Source organism: Solea senegalensis, linkage group LG2 (genome assembly GCF_019176455.1).
Source record: "Solea senegalensis isolate Sse05_10M linkage group LG2, IFAPA_SoseM_1, whole genome shotgun sequence".
Classification (NCBI taxonomy): Eukaryota; Metazoa; Chordata; class Actinopteri; order Pleuronectiformes; family Soleidae; genus Solea; species Solea senegalensis.
Window position 1 is genome coordinate 35,879,740 of NC_058022.1, and position 18,027 is coordinate 35,897,766.

General features: G+C 43.4%; 1 protein-coding gene and 1 long non-coding RNA gene across 2 annotated transcripts in view; one reads left to right on the forward strand and one right to left on the reverse strand.

The window, feature by feature from the left end:
• Positions 1–18,027, reverse strand: part of LOC122765314 — an 81,416-nt gene that overhangs the window by 62,546 nt on the left and 843 nt on the right. The window contains exons 2-3 of the long non-coding RNA XR_006359957.1: positions 4,995–5,047; positions 3,653–3,848 (exon numbers count right to left, since the gene is read on the reverse strand). This is a non-coding gene — a long non-coding RNA (uncharacterized LOC122765314). The remainder of the gene's footprint in view (positions 1–3,652; positions 3,849–4,994; positions 5,048–18,027) is intronic.
• Positions 1–18,027, forward strand: part of LOC122765313 (zinc finger protein GLI2-like) — a 50,892-nt gene that overhangs the window by 20,894 nt on the left and 11,971 nt on the right. Inside the window, exons 3-5 of the mRNA XM_044019492.1 lie at positions 5,600–5,705; positions 11,109–11,311; positions 13,412–13,594. Of these exons, the coding sequence (XP_043875427.1) occupies positions 5,600–5,705; positions 11,109–11,311; positions 13,412–13,594 (492 nt within the window). The remainder of the gene's footprint in view (positions 1–5,599; positions 5,706–11,108; positions 11,312–13,411; positions 13,595–18,027) is intronic.

Sequence of the window (18,027 nt, forward strand, 5' to 3'; positions counted from 1 at the left end):
TGTTTTCTCTCAAGCCGTCGCCCACAAGCTTCTCCTGAGCAGAGAAAGGAAGAAGGAGAGAAGTATTGTCGAGGAGAGGTCATTCTGAAGTGTGTGAGAAGAGGGCTTTTGTGCAGCGTCCACAGCGTGAAGACAAAGGCGGGAGGGAGGGGCGGCGTTCTGACCACACGATCGTTCCTCTGTAGAGACTGAAAGTTTTAGTAGAACTCTAAAGAATGTGACAAAAACATACATTAAATTAAAGATATTCAGACTTTTTTTCGGTGGGAAATTAACGCCGGGCATTGAGCAGAAATCTCCAAGTTTTAAGGATATTTAGCAAATCCTGATCGCGGGACGGGACGACATACTACGCCATAAAAATCCCAAACAATAAGTTGATGCGGTTAAATTCTCATCAGTGGAATAATTGTGAATGGGAATAATCATTAAAATGTCACTTGAAAGTCTTGAAAATAAAGTTTAAATCACCACTTACAGTTGTGATTTTTTTCAATTAAGATTTTTAAAACCATCACATTAACGTTGTAATTATATTGCAACAATTTTTTTTTTTTTGGACAACTTTTACATGTATAAAAACACATTAATTCACATTCTAAATTCAGCAATAATGCACATTTTACGCTTTGACTGATTTTAAACTTCGGCATGGCAAAATAGCACAACAGCGCCTCCCATTGTCAGCCTGTTTATTTGTCATACAAGTCTCTTGGAACCATTTTCTAAACCTAACAGGAAGTCAGCTATTTTGGATTTTGTGGACAGTTTTTGGTGATTCTACATCTTGTTTGTGTAATAATGGGATTATTAATGAGAGAAATAAAAAAGAAGTGAGACTTTCAGGCCTTTAAATGAGCCAAACACTGCGCAGCTGTGATGTCTCCTCCGTTTGTTAGCGCGAGGCCTCGTGTTTTGAGTGCAGCTTCCTGCTGCAGCTTGTGTGCGTCTCTCTCTGTAGAGAAGTGAGGAAGTGGCCAAGGGAGCGGCGCTCCATCATGTCAAACAAACGTGGCCGACAGTAAAGTGAAGCTGGTTAGCGGAGCAGAGCTCGGGGACCAGTGGGGTCAGAAAATAGAGACGCTCCTGCTTCAGCAGATCGTGTCGGGCGAGCAGCCGAGTGTTTATCGACACGGGAGGCGAACGAGTGCTGACGCCACAGCAGCGCGGACCTCCATCTATTTTGGTAGATCGAAGCGGAGGTCCGGGCCCCCGCACAGGCAGGAAGAGACGTCTACTGCTTCCACCTGCGACACATTCATCACATAGAGGCGCATCACTCAAAAGATTCCCCAGTGTTCGTCGTCTCTGGTTGTTTTCCTCTCTGCTCCAACATCTGTACGTGTGGAGGCCTCCGCCTCATTAAGACTTCACAACAAGCACCTTACACTGAGCTAATGTGTGCTCAGGTGTTATTCTTAGCTCAGGTTCTCACCCTCCTTCCTCATTTTGGAGAAGAACTAGGTCTTTGTTTAATTTACAGATGGCCCACTGGAGTAATTTCCCACTCAGCTGCTGGAGTAGAGCGGGGCGAAGCATAATCCCAGGCGCCCCCCTGGAAAGGGTGCCAGCGGGGTAATATGGATGTTAGCTGCGGAGCATGGTGACAGCCCCAGAAGCGACAATTTAATTCATTGTATTTTAATTATCGCTCTCATTCACCAGCGACGAGCCCTTCCTTTGGTTCGCCGCGACAGCGAACCTTTATCACCGGTGCGTCGCCGAAGATAATAAACTTTTGCTTTAAGGTAATTACTTAATCTGGACAAACCTGTGTGTTAAGCAGTGCTATTAAGCGAGGGGGTGATAAATCAAGCGTGCATTGGAGGTGGCTGATTACTCGACGGCGCAATCAGTCTTTGAACCCTCGCCGTCTTTTAAGTACCTAAATTACACAAACAGCATGCTAACAACGTGCTGCCGGTGACACGGCGAGCGGAGGAGGCTCGTCTACCCCGCCGCTGCCGCCTGCCTCGTTCTGGTTAATGCCAACCACCGCGCATTCACCTTCAGCCCAGTGATGCATGGAGGTTATTAAAATGTGGCCTGAGCCCAGCTGTCGACAGCAGATAAGTGCAGTGACTCAGAGGCCACACAGCGGTTCAGACTGGACGGACGGACGGATGAAAAATGAAAAAAAAAGTCTGGTTTCTCCTCTTAAATTTCCTTCAAATAAAAACGAGACAAAGACATGTCTCTGTGATGAATCTCAAGGGTCAAATGTTGGAATCATCATTGAAATGACCACCAATAAAATCCGTTCAAGTCAACTATATCGACGTATGTAAACAACTCACTCTCCCACACCAAAGTCCATAGAGAAAATCAGTGATTTTAGCTCACGGGCGACACAGGAGATGCTCGTCTGCTGCTGCCTCGTGTGGTCACTTTGTGTCACTGAGGTCAATATGAACAAAGGACTTCAAACGATGAAGTGACAAAATAAGACATTTGAACGTCGTGATGGAGGCAGCAGTGGATCAACAACTCCTGTGTGCTGTGATGGAGAGTGGTTTACAAACTTCAGTTTCCTAATGGAAAAATCTGACTAACAGTGAGACAAAGACGTGAACATGTTCATGAGAGATCATAGACTTGAGCTGATTATTTTACATCTTTTGTTAAGCATCAAAAACCAGTTTTCCCTGTGTCACGTCATACAATCACTCTTCAAAAACCTGAACCATCCATTTAAATGTGTCCATTATGCTTCAACAAACATTAATTCTGAGCCACTTATATCCACACAATATCAGGTTTTGCTCAGTGAAAAAGTAGAAAAAGTAACTGCAGAACTTTTAAAACACGCACACAGTCCTTAGACTTTCCATTCACACTCTTTTTTTGGCCTCAATGAACTCACTAAACTTAAAGATAACACGCTGCAGTAAACAGGGTTTGTGCTGTCCGCATACAGGAGGGGGAGGGGCCGTGACTTTGAAAAAGTGTGGTCGGCCGACTGCAGCGGTTCCAGCAGACGCTAAAACAAATGTTATCAAGCAAAGACTAATAGATGGCTGGAGCCTAAGCGGGGGCACGGCAGTGCTGCCTGATGCTGCGTACGCCCAGGGGGGATCGAGGCCCAGTGAATCAGGTAAATGTGCCTCTTGAACTCTCATGAGCGCTCGCCTTTTGTTCCTACTGTGGCAACAGAACAATGGGCACTGTCTCAGTGATGGAATAAGCCTGCCTGGTCAATCCCACCCCTTCCTGAATTCACAACATAGATGTTTCCACTGGCTGAAGGGGAACCAGTTTCTCTGAATCCTCCTCATGTCAGTGGTGAGGAGGAGACGCAGGCAGGCAGGAGTGAATCCAGCCCGGTCCCTTTGGAGCTAAACCTGAAGTAGAGTGGGTTATTTCTGTGGCGTTGAGGGACCAGGTCTGTCCGTCACGCTGTCAGTGAGCAGAGTGAGAGGAATGGGACTGGAATGCTGACTCACTCTGGTGCCGGGGCCCCCGGGAGCCCAGGAGGCCCTGCTAACCTCCGCTATCCCCCTTTGTTCGCTCAGCCTAGAGCAGATAATGATCCATAGCTGTGACCCCCTCTGCTGCAAAACTCCCAGGTCACCGCGCCACCAGATTCCCAGCGTGTGTGTGTGTGAGAGACTCAGGAAGAATGTTAATGCAGTCCAGAGATCAGGTGGCTCACCTCTCTCGCTCCGCTCCCTCCATCTTTTCTTTTCTTTTTATCCGCCTTGTCTTCGTTCATCCGGCAGCTCGCAGACTTGACACACCAGGTTGTAATTACGTGGACGTGAAAACTGCGACGAGGGCGAGCGAGGCTGGACGCAGTCAGGCAAACGTAGAGGGAGAGTGAGCGATGCCAAAATAAAAAAATAAAAAACCTGAGGAAAAATGTTAACAAGAAACATAACTCCATTAAAACTTGTTTTATACGCTGGTAAAAATAAATTAAGGCACGACATTTTTGGTGGATTTGTGTTATCAACGCAACGGCTAATTAGTTTGGATGTTTTTGGGGAAACTTTGCACGTCTGAGAGGAATTAATGAAAGGAAAACAGAATATAAAACAACGCACAATGAAAAGGAACAGAGGTCGTAAAAAGTGAGAGCAGAACATGGACTTTGTCTCCCACTGTCATGAAGCTCCGCAGCACGACTGATGATTCCTTGCGTGTTTGCATGAACACACTCACGTCCTGGCGGCTGCTTGGTTTGTTTGTTTGTTTGTTTGTTTGTTTGTTTGTTGACAGAATGACTGAAAAGTGACACACCATGGAGAAATGGGTTCAATTTTGATGCGTTGGATTAGCAGAAGCTGTGTCATGAATAGTTGCTATCACTTGTGGGTCACATGACTATTAGATAGATACTTTATTGATTCCGAAGGAAATTCATTTTTGATGCAGCGAGCTCAATTCATTACGTTTGAAAGAGGAACTGAAGTGAAAATAGTTATAAAAGAGTACACTGCAAAAACTGGAATAGTAGAATAAGCCTTGTTTTCTGGAAAAGTTTTTCACTGGAAATGATCTCATTTTAAGAAAAAAGACAGATTCATAAGATATTACAGCTTACTTTGAGGTTTAACTACTAGTAAAAATGTGTCAAATTCACTGTCATGAATTGATGTGTGTGCAAGATTCACTTTAAGCAAACATTTCTTACACGACTTACTATCTATTTTTGCCTGTTTTTACCCATTTTAAGACACATTACAGTCTGAAAGAGGCTCGATTCACAAGCTTGTCTAATTTAAATAACGGTTTTACTAATGTCTATAATTCTGGGAATATTAAGAATACTCTAACCCTACTTTGTTGTTAGATTTACTGATTCATGTCTTGTCCAGACCCTCTAATAAAAGAGACTTTTAATCTTAACCCTGGTTCAATAAAAGCTCATAAAAACAATATATGCTTGTTGTTGAAAAAGCTTGAATGACATTGCAGAGAATGCAGACGCTTTGTGTTTTTAGGATGCTGTTGCTCAGTTTGGACTGTTCATAAAGTAAAATATTTCTTCTCACCTCGTTGGCTCAGTCAGATGAAGGTCAGCGACGCTGCATGTGTTTCTCCTTCTCTAAAAAGACATAAAATGAGAAGGAGAGGAGAGTAACTAAGTGCTGCAGACAGACGTGTGTTTACAGTGGACACAGGTGTGGACAGTGTGTATGTCTGTGGATGTGTGCTGCAGCAGCAGCAGCAGCAGCAGCAGCAGCAGCAGCAGCAGCAGCAGCAGCAGCAGCAGCAGCAGCAGCAGCAGCAGCAGCAGCAGCAGCAGCAGGAGGCTTTTCCCACTGCTGTCAGTCCTGGTTTGAGTGCAGGCCGCAGCTTTCCATCATCCCGTCTGCTTCAAAGCGCGCGGAGCTGCAGGTCTTTGTCAAAAGCCCGGTTGGACATCTTTTATGTTCAAGATGTAGGATTTCTCAGGACGACTTTGATTATTTATTTAGCCCGCTTCTCTTGTGTGATAGTGCCAATATTCTTACACGAAAGTGCTCAGCTCACTGTGAAATTCATGTTGCTTCATTGTAGCCCCTTTTGCCTTTGAAAGTTCTCTCTCTCTCTTTTTAGAAGTCTCATCTCTCACATCTAACTCTCTCTCCTCTTCTCTGCTCCTCTCCTCCTGCAGCCCCCCACCACATGTTCCCCACCTTCCACACGCCAATTCCAATTGACATGCGTCATCACGAGGGACGTTACCACTACGAGCCTCACGCTCTGCACACCATGCACGGGTAGGTGGCCCTTTCTTCTTCTCCTTCTTCTGTCTACATGTGATTCCTCGCTGACTAGAGTCGTCAGATCTTCTTGATGCAAATGTTTATTTCATATTCAGTTACACGGCTTGTTTTTGGGAGTGGAGTGTGTGTTCGCGGGCGCTGATGAGAGCTGAACGTTTGCCAAGTTCACTATCAAAAGCAGATGACAACACGCTGACTTCCAAAGTGAATAATCAATGCTGGTTCTGGATTTACCCTTCACACGCTGCTCGTTTTCCGATAGGGTTTGATTATGTGGGCTCACTCTCTTTAGCTGCGACCATCTGGAGAGAAAACACACACTCAGATACAAACTGTGAAATTGTGGGAGATAAAGGTTTCAATAAAAATCTCTTCTGTAAAGGCTGAGGTGCCAGTGAGCAAGGCATTTCACTGAAATTCTGATCAGACAAATGTGGGAGAAGGACACAGATCTGTCATTATTTATTTCATAGTTTGTTACTCTGTGAAAACTAAACAATCCTTTGTTTTTAATTGAGTGCAAATTTAAAAAACCTGGACTGAATGGAATAAGTTTTGTCTCCTGCACCATAGAGAAAATCAGTGATTTTACATCACACACACACACACACACACACACAGGAGTTGTTGATCCACTGCTGCCTCCATCACTAAATTCAAATGTTATTTCTTAAATTCTGTGTTTGAAATACAAGGTTCAGATTCACCTCAGTGACACAAAGTGACCACACGAGGCAGCAGTAGACCAGCAGCTCCTGTGTCAATATGAGCTCAAATCACTGATTTTCTCTTATGGGGTTTGGTGTGGGACAGTGAGTGGTTTACAAACCTTAGTTTCCTGTTGGAAAAGTCATTTTTAAAGTGGCAAAAATCAGTTTGAAATAATAAAAAAAAAGTGATTTGGTTTATATACTAAGTTGCTTTCAAATTTGCTGTGTGTGTAAATAAGAATAAAAGTGTTCAGGTTGACTGGTATCAATCTGTAGCACACTCCATTAGCGACTCTGAGCAGGGTCGGATCCATCACTGATGACATAATACAGCCAGCACCTCTTTATTTTCATTAATGGCGTGTTGTGTGGACTAATCTGTGTGGAGCAGGCCACGCTGCCCCCGAGCCAGCGCTGTAATTAAACCCTCACTCTATAGAGGTCAGAGTGGCACTGAGCCCCACTTCCACGCTGCTGCTACTGTGGGTTCAATAAGACACACAATCCCATTTATTTTCCTGAGGGAAATTCTGTTTGTAAAGAAAATAGAGTGTGTTATAAACACGAGTCAACCTCACAGGTTTGTCATTCCAGCTGAACATTTTTTTGACTGAAATGTACAGGTTTCACTTCAGTTATTATTATTATCAGTTAGTTATTATTATTAACAATAATAATAATAATACTTCATATTAATAATTAAAAGTATACCTCACACCTTTTTTATGAAGCTGTTTGGTTTTGGGCAATGAGTTGTGAAAAACGTAACATTTACAATAAAGTGTTTAGCCACTTAACAAAATACTATGTTTATAAAATCTATGTTAGCTTAAGACTATGATGTCTTAAGAACATGTTTATCTCACAGTTAGACAGATTTTTCCAACAGGAAACTGAAGTTTGTAATCCACTCACTCTCCCACACCAAACCCCATAGAGAAAATCAGTGATTTTAGCTCACAGGGTCACAGAGCTGCTGGTCTACTGCTGCCTCGTGTGGTCACTGTGTGTCACTGATTTAAATCCGAATGAAGAATTTCAAATGGCGAATTGATAAAATAAGACATTTGAACTTAGTGATGGAGGCAGCAGTGGAACAACAACTCCTGTGTGCTGTGATGTTAAAATCACTGATTAGGGCAGTGTGTTGTGATGCATTTGAGTTCAAGTCAGGGATTTGAGACTTTCAAATCCCTGTTTCAGAGAATATTTGACCAATGCTAATCAGAGTGTCATTGTTTGTTTGTTGAGTGCCGTTCTCATTCATGGTTGTTTTTTTTGTTTTTTTTAATTGCAGCTCAGGGAAGAGTAACTTTTTAAATCAATCAAAAAGAGATCCAGACTTTAGATTTAAAAGTGTCTGGGAGCCGTGGAGCGCGTCTGAGTATGTGGCACACTTTGAGACAACCAGACAACGAGGCTCCTGCAGGAGTTTAAAGTTACTTTATCACCGCAGAAAAAAAGTCAATAGAATTCTCCAAATAGTACTCTTACATTTAAATTCACAGATTTGATGGTGATGCATACTTCGCGCCTGGTGGAAGCAGGGCTATTCATCACGCCGGCTGGGATAGTGTGGGGCGGGGGAGGCTGTCCGCGGACTCGGCCACCTTGATTAATGTGATTTGATCTTGACAGTGGACCCCTAATTCATCAAGACCTTGATCTGGCTGTCGCTCCCCACTGCCTGTGCCAAATTCACCTAATTACAGGAACATTGCGCAGCAAATTAAGTGCGGTGTCATTTGTCGCCTGGTGCAGCACTTTATTATCGGCGCGTGGCAGCGTGTCAGAGGTCCGCTCCTTGATTGTCTAACATGACATCTCCGCGCCGTCCTCTTTATCATTGTTTGCATATACCATAATGAGAGGGCTGGTTATTTTGTCAAGCCTGTCATAAAAACCAGCCGAGGGGAAGCCTCTTTTTTCTTCCTTCTTCCTCCACCGTTTTTTCTTTCCTCGCCGCCGCCGGCAAAGTGACAGTGAGGCAAGGAAGTTTCAAGAAGAGGAACAACTTCCTCCCCACTGTGATGCCGCAGAGACAGGATAATACACTCATCATCTGCTGTTTACTCTGTGGCTTTATTACATTCTTCAATGTTTTACTCCAGTTGAAGAAACAGGAGGGGAACTTTAAAGAGATTTTTACTCCAGTTGTTGTCTTCTTTCCATTAAAGTTCAAGATTAAATGTAAAACTGTGGCGTTTTGAAGCAACAAGGACTCCTCTAAGTGTGTCATATACTGTAAATAATCATAATAAGGAGTTCAAATTCAAATGTTTTCAGGTGTAGGATGAGTGGACACAGGAGTAGAAACATTCATACTTGGTAATGTTTTTGACAGCTTAGTAGTTTAAGGTTTTGTTAAATCCTTAAAAGCTTGATGTAGGACTACAGACAGCTTTAGAATCTCATCTCCCTGCAGTGAAGTTCAAAACCAGCCGTGAAACACCTCGTCTAACATAAGTGACGTTCGTTCCTCAGTTAACTTAATGTTCTAAACCATTTATTTTCACTGATATCCATGGCAACACTATTTGCTTTTCACAACCACGTACATGAGGAAATGAGGGAACAATCAGCAAATTAACTATTGTCTGCTGCCTGAAAGACTTCTTGCAAATGTCTCTTTTTTTTTAAGCATCACAAGCAGACGATGTCCCTACTTCGTACTGGTAAAAAATTAAGCCTAAAATACTCATTATTATTGGAGATAAGGTAAAAACAAACCAGTAAAACAACTCTTAGTGGAGGATACAGTAGTTAAAGAGGATTATTGCACTTTTACTTGTTCCAATTTCTATTATTTTGGACACAACTGAATACGCTGCAAAGAAACCCAACAAAAAGTCTGAAAAAGAGTTGAATAAATGCGTCATCTAATCAAAGGAGCCCAGAACAAAGAGCTCTTACTTTATAAAGGTCATATTAACTTAACTAGTATTTTTTTTTTTAAGAAAAGCTGACATTTTTAAAAAAAGGAATGTAATATATTTAATTACTGATCACTGTTTCAGTAAAAGTTGTGTGTTTGGACGTTCCTTTACATGTTAAGGGAGTTTCTTTTTGTTTGTGCTGCTGCTCGAGTGTGTGTGTGTGTGTGTGTGCGTGTGTGAATATGTGTGCGTTTGTGTGTGTGCTGTGAGACTCTTCCCGCAGACACCGGAGATGAATTACAGTGTGACAGTGAGTCTCGTCTCCGGTGTCGGGGGCTCAGGGAGCGCTCTGATTTAGATAAATCACGCCGTCCAGCGAGCGGCTGAATAAACTCCCACTGTAGGTTTATGAGACTGCCGCGTGAAGCGGACGCGCCTCAAACTTAACAGGCAACCCCCGAACGCCTCATGTGGAGGAGGAAATGACCTACATACAAACAAACAGATTGTGGCGCTGCAAATCACGGCCTCCTCAAAAAGTCATTTCGTCATCCAGTTTGCTGTCCTTGACAACAGATTGAGACTTATCAAAGTTTTTGTCAAAACTCTTTAAAATGAGGCTGTTTATGTAAAGTGAAATAATAATCTATATAATTCTAAAATAATAATAAGTCTGTGATATAAGAACACGTTCATGTCTTTATCTCACTGTTGGACCGACTTTTCCAACAGGAAACTCAACTTTGCAAACCGCTCACAGTGCACGACCACACTTACCACACTTGTGTTGAATCATTTCTACTCCACTCTATTACATGAGGAGGTGAAGGTCATGAAACACATGGTCATGACCTTCTCCCTTTAATGAGCTGTGAGGACGACGCAGTAACGTGAGAAAAAATAACTTCCTGACTTCAGACAATAAGAGTGACAGCCGTGTGAACGTGGACAGCTCCCTCCTGTTCCAGCCCGCTGCCCGGCGCCGCACTGCGATACGCTCCGTGGGTCAGTTATTGTGTTCGCTCAGCGACCACACGAACGCAGAGACAAACTCACACAGATCCCAGACACCTTCCGCCTCGGACTCGTTCAGCACGATCACTTCAGGCAGGTTCTAACCAGGTTCAGACGCTGGTAAACACATCAGCTCGACCTGCAGCCTGAACTTCAATTATTAAAAGTGACTGTTGTTTCAGGTGGAAAACGTCTTCTTCACCTTCTGCACTGAGTAAGAAAAATGACATCATGTGATGTGATGCAATCAAACAATCTGGCAGTGTTTTCTCAAGAAGAAAATTTGTGAGATCTACACAAAGATCTGCTGATTAAAACTGATACAATATTTGTAATGTCTTTATTTACTCTAAATGGAAGTCTCATTGTAACACAATCATACTGATGTATGATGTCTTTGATCCGTCTCATCTTTAGTCTCCTTTCTAAAGTCGACAAGCGACACCGGTGATCCCCCGCGGCTCCAGGGCTTCCTTTGCTCTGCGTCTCCTCGTTTGCGTGACCCCGTTCTCACCTCGTCCTCTGATCAAAAGATCCCCACACAGAAGCTCGAGACGTGAGCTCACACTCGACGCCGTCTGTGTCCGGGGCTACGAGGATCGGGTTTTTGGAGACAGATTACTCAAAGTGCTCGAGTGAGGCGTTTATCGAGAGCGACAGCGCCTCAGGTGGTCGTGGCAGATCAGTCCAGTGTCATCAACAAACGTGGATTAACACGCAGCTGAAAATAGTCCCCAACCAATGCTTTACTGTTTTTTTTAACCACATAACTCACGTTTCACCTTCTTCTCCTCCAGTCCTGCGGGTTTGACCGGCAGCCCCGTCATCTCCGACATCTCCCTGATCCGCCTTTCGCCTGCTGCCGTACCGACGGGCGACTCTCCGTTCAGCCCGCCTCACCCGTATGTCAACCCTCACATGGAGCACTACCTGCGCTCAGTGCACGGCAGCCCCACGCTGTCCATGATCTCTGCAGCCAGAGGACTCAGCCCCGCCGACCGTAAGTCCACCACCGGCCATTTCTGACCCACACTCAGCTGCAAAATTAGTACAAAGTAGTACCAACAAAATATTCCACTTTTTAAGTCCCTTGAATTATTATGAAATCTCTCAGATTTACACTGGAATCCACTGAAGTAGTTTATTATTTCAACATCCTTGGTAGTGTAATTATAATTAAGTAAACCAGAAAAGTGATTAATGATTAAAAGCGAAAAATCAATCATCATTTCATAATAATTTGATGATTTGAGCTTATCTTTAAAACACAATCTGATTGTTATGTTTCATTATTCTGACCTGAAATAAGGTTTGAAAAAGGTGGGAAAACAAGTGTGGTTAATGCTCTAACCTCAGTGGTTCCTGAAAGATTGTCTCATTTATAGAAGCTCAAGACAAAATTATCTTTTTAAGTCCCTTTAGTCATTGTGTAACCTCTCAGATTTATAGTATTGGAATCAATCAAATCTTGATTCAAAGGGAAAACATCTCTTTGATGCACAAACTACAAAGTTGTGGCTCAGTTCTGGTTTTAATTTTAAAATTTGAGCTGGAAAAACATCCAATTTAACGTTTGATCATTTCAGATTTTGTATTTCTTGTTTTATTTGTTTCAAATGGTAAAAACTTGTAGAAATGTATTATGGGAAAAGGTCTTGCAGCAGATGAAGTCTGTGGTTTTAAGACGTCCAGGAGGGAGTTGAATGAAGTGGTTGCCGTCACATGACTCGACCTCTCCGTGGAAAAACCTTGACCTCCCAGGTGCTTCAATACCGAGAAGAGATCCTTTAAAACAATCTGTGGAAATTGATAAAAGGGAGAGAAAAAAATACGAAATGTACCAGGACGTGATGACAACTCTTTCTCCAGCGGTGAATTACAATAACAGATTGGAGCGCCGCAGTGGGACCTGGCATAAATCTTCTTTTACAGTCTGTCAGTGGTAATGTGGCGATGCTTTTAAGCTCAAATCAGTGACCGCGCTCCAGATCTGGCTGTGATAACGCTGTGTGAAAGGAGAAAGGACGGGGAGGACCGGGGACCGCAAATGGCTCGTTGAAAGACGAGAACTCCGGTTCAGAGATGGAGGTTGTGGGGTTTTATGTGTTCCAGGTGACCCTGAAGACAGGACGCCATCCCGCCATCAGCTCAGGTCGTTTTTGAAGCAGCACAGAGCTGAAACTTCTTCAAGGGTTTTTAAAGGTGGAAATATGATCCTGTAAGAAAGACGTCAGTGCAAGAGCGGCGTATGTTTTGTTTAACATCCACAGCCCTAATGTCATCTGAAACATCACTGAGAGCACGAGGAAAGGAAGAGGGGGGAGAAGCATGTTTGTTCTGCATCCTCAAGAAAGAAGTGAAGGTGAACTGGAGGCTCATTAGCTGACGTATGAAGATATGATTGTTTTTCAATGGTTTGGTGCCAGTCCTTGATGTTAGAGAAGTATTTGCACTCAAGTTTCTGAGAGGATCTGTGTGAGAACAGAAAAGCTGTGCTTCATACTTTCCAGAAGGTTTTCTGCTAGGTATTTAGGGTTGATTACCATCACCAGCACCAGAATAAATGCATCTTATATGAACGGCATCAAACTCACGTCAGGTCAGACAGAAAAATCAGAAAAAATAAAGCCTGTCAGGTTTGGGTCAAACTTTATTTGTTCGAGAAGCTCATGCTCGACAAAATGACCCAGTCTGGCCTTGGGAATTTCTGTGCAGCTTCGTGTTGCCATGGTTTCCAGACACTCTTGTCACTTCACATAACCTGATTCAACGAACCCCAACTCTAAAATGAGTCAGGCCCAAACGGTATTGGCATTATTTGGTCAGTACCATTAAAAGCACAGATTATGCTAAAACCAGGCCCTGCCCCTCACCTGAATGCATTTTGACCCATTGATGCCGTGGTATTTGGGGGAAAACACAGGCCATTGCACATCACTGGCCCCTCCCCCCATCAGCCCCTCAGTCCATTCAAAGATTTTCCACGGTGTGAGGTGGGACACAGCAGGGATTCACCCCCCCTGTCCCTTTAATTATTCCCAGCTTCCTTCCTTCTAACCTTCCTAAATTCCTTCTCTCCTTCCTTCCTTCCTTGTTCCAGTGGCCCACGAGCATTTGAAAGACCGTGGTCTGTTCGGACTTCCTCCTCCTCCGCCTGGAGCCAGTCCGGCCGAGTATTACCACCTGATGGCGAGTCACCGCAGCCCTTACGGCGAGCTGCTCATGCAAGGGGGCGGGGCCACTGCGGGGGCCCACCTGTCCGACTACATCACCCCCATCGATGGTGAGTATTTGATCGATTTCTGTTAAAACTAAAACATTTAAAAGGTTTGAGGTCATTTTAGTTTCAAAAAAAGAATTGAAATGGTTGATTATTGTCAAAATAAAACATAGTTAAGTAAAGAAGGTCAGGGTAGTTTTCAGGGTAGTTTACCATGCAGATGCAGCAGTAAAGGACAGTTCCATCTTTTTATTTGAAGTGAACATGCCTTTAAACTCCGCCCTGCTTTGACACTGATTAAGGAGAATGAAATTCCTATCAGGGCATCGGGTGCGGGTGGATGATGAAACAAAGATCACAGGAGGAGGTGTATAAATAAAAAAAAGGCCTTGTATACATTTTTTATGTCAAACAACTTCAAACAGTCGAGGGCCTTCAGGTGCCGGCCGCTGCACCGTGCACTGTAATATTTCTCCCCCAGCCTCTGCCAGCACTTTTCCATAAACATGCAGGACTTATTGTGTCACTGTGACATTTCCAGTTCATGCCATCGCCGGGCAGACGAGGTCGCAGCAGGTATATTTAATGTAATGAATGCCTACTTTGATCTGGTGCTTTACTTCACACCTTAAAAGGGAAGAGAGAGCGAGTGAGAGTGATGTCGGAGGGGAAGTGGTGATGATGAACACCAGAGAGAGTAACGTCATCAGTCTGAGTGTCTACAACACGGCAGCATCTCCGTGTTTCCTGTTTGTATAAATCAACAACTCACAGATATTCCTGGATGTTTGGCTGCAAGCGTACAGAACATTACTCTTCTCTCTGTCATGCAGCGATAGAACTGGCTGTAGCAGCAGCAGCAGCAGCAGCAGCAGCAGCAGCAGCGGCAGCAGCAGCAGCAGCAGCAGCAGCAGCCAGTTCTATCGTCAGAGTTACTCGTCTCTTTCCGGCCTGGATAAAACGTTTGTTTAAGACAAACATAAAACTTAATCCACTGCTCTGCTCGTCCTCATCAGGATTCATTTGGGACTTGCCAAATTAGTGGGAAATCATCATCTATACTTGGCATCAGAGTAACGATAATTACATCTAACGAGTGAGGACAATGACTTACTGCTGTATCAATATTTGTCCAGCGGTAAATCAAAATGAGCCCTGAACGCATTCAGTCAGGGTTAAATCCTCTCCAGCAGCTTCAGCACACACAGCTCAGCTCTTGTGAATGAACCCACTGTGTTATGGTGTCAGAGGCCAAACTGGTGCAACTGAGAGCGACGGCCGGCTGCCAACAGTGTGAACTATAACTGTCACAGCCTCCATTTCCAGCCGCACCAAAACACTGTGCAGGCGCCCGAAACAAACAAACACAGGGCATGGTTGGTTGGTTGGTTTGTGTCTGTCCAAAATGCCACTGTTGAGTTATTTACAGAGACTAAGTTTCACTCTTACACACAAGCCGAACAAAAGCAAGGAGAAAATGTAGAAAAAGATAAAGAGTCAAACACTAGAAAATATTCCCTGGTCAGTGAATCATCAGGTCAGGACTGACCACATCACAGTTCTTCCCATAGATGCTTAAGATTTAATTTCAGGGCTGCGACTAACGATTATTTTCATAATCAATTAATCTGGTGATTATTTTCTCGATGAATCTCGTAATCTCTTGGTCCATAAAATGTCAGAAAATGCCGATCAGTGTTTGTCAAACCTAGAGAGGACAATGTTCTCAAATGTCTTGTTTTTTCCAAAAACCAAAAATGACTGTTTTAATGATTTCTTTGTCATGTGGAGCAAAGAAACCAGAAAATATTCACATTTAAGAAGCTGAAAAATCTGAAAACTTGTTTTAATTCCTTAAAAACACTCAAACCGATTAATCAGTTGTGAAAATAGTTGATGATTAATTTAGTAATTGATTAATAGAGTAGTTGTTTCAGCCCTAATTTAAGTAACATTGGTTTTTTTTATGCGTTTCCTGCTTCAAACATGACATGACTATATTTTACAGTTTTATACCTATCTGTTTGAAATGTTTCCTCATAATGGTTAATTTACCTAAATATGTACATGAATAAAACCTGGCAGGCCTTTATCTACAGTAAATTATCTATTTGTACTAAACCTCAGAAAATTGCTTTACATTTGCTCAAAAACCCAACCTAAGAGTTTTGTAACCGTCTTTAGTTTTTCTTCAACAGTAAATCAATCGTAGTTTGTCAGTTACATACGTTGAACATACCTGGGCCTGTGTGCATGTGACAGAGAGAGTGGCGGCGTGGCCCTTTAAAGGCCTTCAGCTGCAGAGAATCTGTGTTTGTAAAAAAGCAGCTGTGGCATCGTTTGAACCTGAAACCTTACAGACACACACACACTGTCCAGATCACATGCACACCGTCTTCCACCTCCCAGTGGCGGCTGCTGCTATAAATTACAATGGTGGGGAGGGAGGGAGGAGGGGGAGGATGAGGGGGTGGGGGATTGAGGGTGGGGAGGACATTGGTCCATTTATCAGGGAAGTGGCACATTAATAAACACGTCTCCCTCGAGGTGAGAGGAAGTAACGGAGATGAATACGACTGCCAGACGAGGACGGCTTCATCCAATCATCAGATAAAAAACACACACATCTGATCATTTACATATGCACCCCACCACCACCCACCATCAACCTGAGCTACCTCTCACCTTCAGCTGGTTAAACGTATAAATTAGCGTCCCATGACAAAAATCCCCTGAGCTGAGACGTCACAATGATGTTTTTCTCTTCTGTGGGTTTTTTTTCTATCATCATTCAAATTCCATATGGACTGGGATAAAGACACCCCCCTCCCCGCCCCCCAGCCTAAGTCCCTCAGCAGCAGTTTGTAAAGAGATAACACATGTTAGAGATTTGTACTGAAGACACACTCAGAAACAAGCTTCCAGAAGAAGACGAAGGTCTTAATGCCAACTGTCGTTAAACACCAGTGAGAGAAAAAGAAGAACAAAGCAGAATTAAATCAGTCCAACTGCTCGAGAAGATCAATGTCAGACCTGAGAGTCTGCCACAGGAAGTGATGGTTTGATCCACGCCAGATGTGCCCGCCATGTCTTAAGTTCAGGTTATAGTTCAGGTTTTAGAAGGGACTGTGCTTTGAGCGCCCCCTGTGTCTTGAACCAGCTCTCTCTCACTGCAATAAAGTATTTAATGTCACCTCTTGTTGATCAATAATAAGAGTGTCTTCATTTTAAACTTTTTTTAGGAGACAAGGGAACAGTATTTCCACGAAAATACGTAAAAACAAAAATAGCAGCAGGAAAATGTCAGCACCTCTGTTGATACCAGGTGATAAATGCAGATCCTGATCTCACCTGAAACTCTCTCTACACTCAGTCCAAACAAATGATTCCTGAGATCTAAACGGTCACTCCTCCTCACCGCTCCGTCCTCCTCCTCCTATCAGCCCCGTGCTATTTCAGGATCAGGGACGTTAAACCGTCGAGGGCTCCGTCCGGGACCTTACGTGATTGATGCCACAGCGGCCTGCCGGCGACGCGCGAACCCCACGGACACAGAACAACCCTATCAATAAGTTCTCAAGATGGATTCACAGTGAATACAGTAAACAATTTATCCAGCGTGATGGAAACGGAGCCTGGCAGACGATGTTATTAAACACACAGAGTGTCACAGAAGCGTGTTTCAGCGAGCGAGCGAGCGGCCTGCAGCAGCTGTCCCACTGACACACATTTATACACCAGGAAGAATGAGGTGTTTCTAAGTGAGGCCTGAAAACCTCAATTTATTTTAATCACTTAAAGACACAATCCTCCAGTGTAGTTAATGTAATGAAATCTGCTTCTATTAGTCAACAATTAGTGTCAGAAATATTCAAGAGATGTATTAAAGTGAGGATAAATAGCTTAACTTCACATACACACCAGAAACCCTTTACAGAAAAGAGACTTTTTTAAAAGATATTATGGTATTTTTATGTCCCACCCACCATTAAATGTCAAGTTAGATTGGGGCCTGGTCTGCATTTCCCAAATAACTGCACAGACACTTGTAAATTGTGTGATTTTTAACCTGCATTTTAGAGAATATACAAGTGGGAAAAAACAATTAATTCCACATTTTCCTTACCGTCCCTTAAATAAACATGATCCTTGTACATGTGCCCTTGAGAAAGACAATGCTCTAACCCCCCTGCTACAGCCACTCATCAGTAGTTTTTATAAATCCCTGTGTAAAGTATCTGTGTGGAAACCAGCGGAGCTGCGAGCGGCCGACATCTGCCCACATGTGGCGACCCCATTAAGACTCAGACACAACTAAATCAATCTCCCCGCAATAATTCCCCCATAATTACTTCAGATAAACATCAGCCGCTCCGGGTTGTACTTCACCATGTTAAATGAGGGCAATTTACTGAGAATTGATTTCAGCGGCGAGGAAATGTATGCAGAGCGATGTGATCGATCCTCGGCTCTGAGATGTAAATTTAAACCCGTGT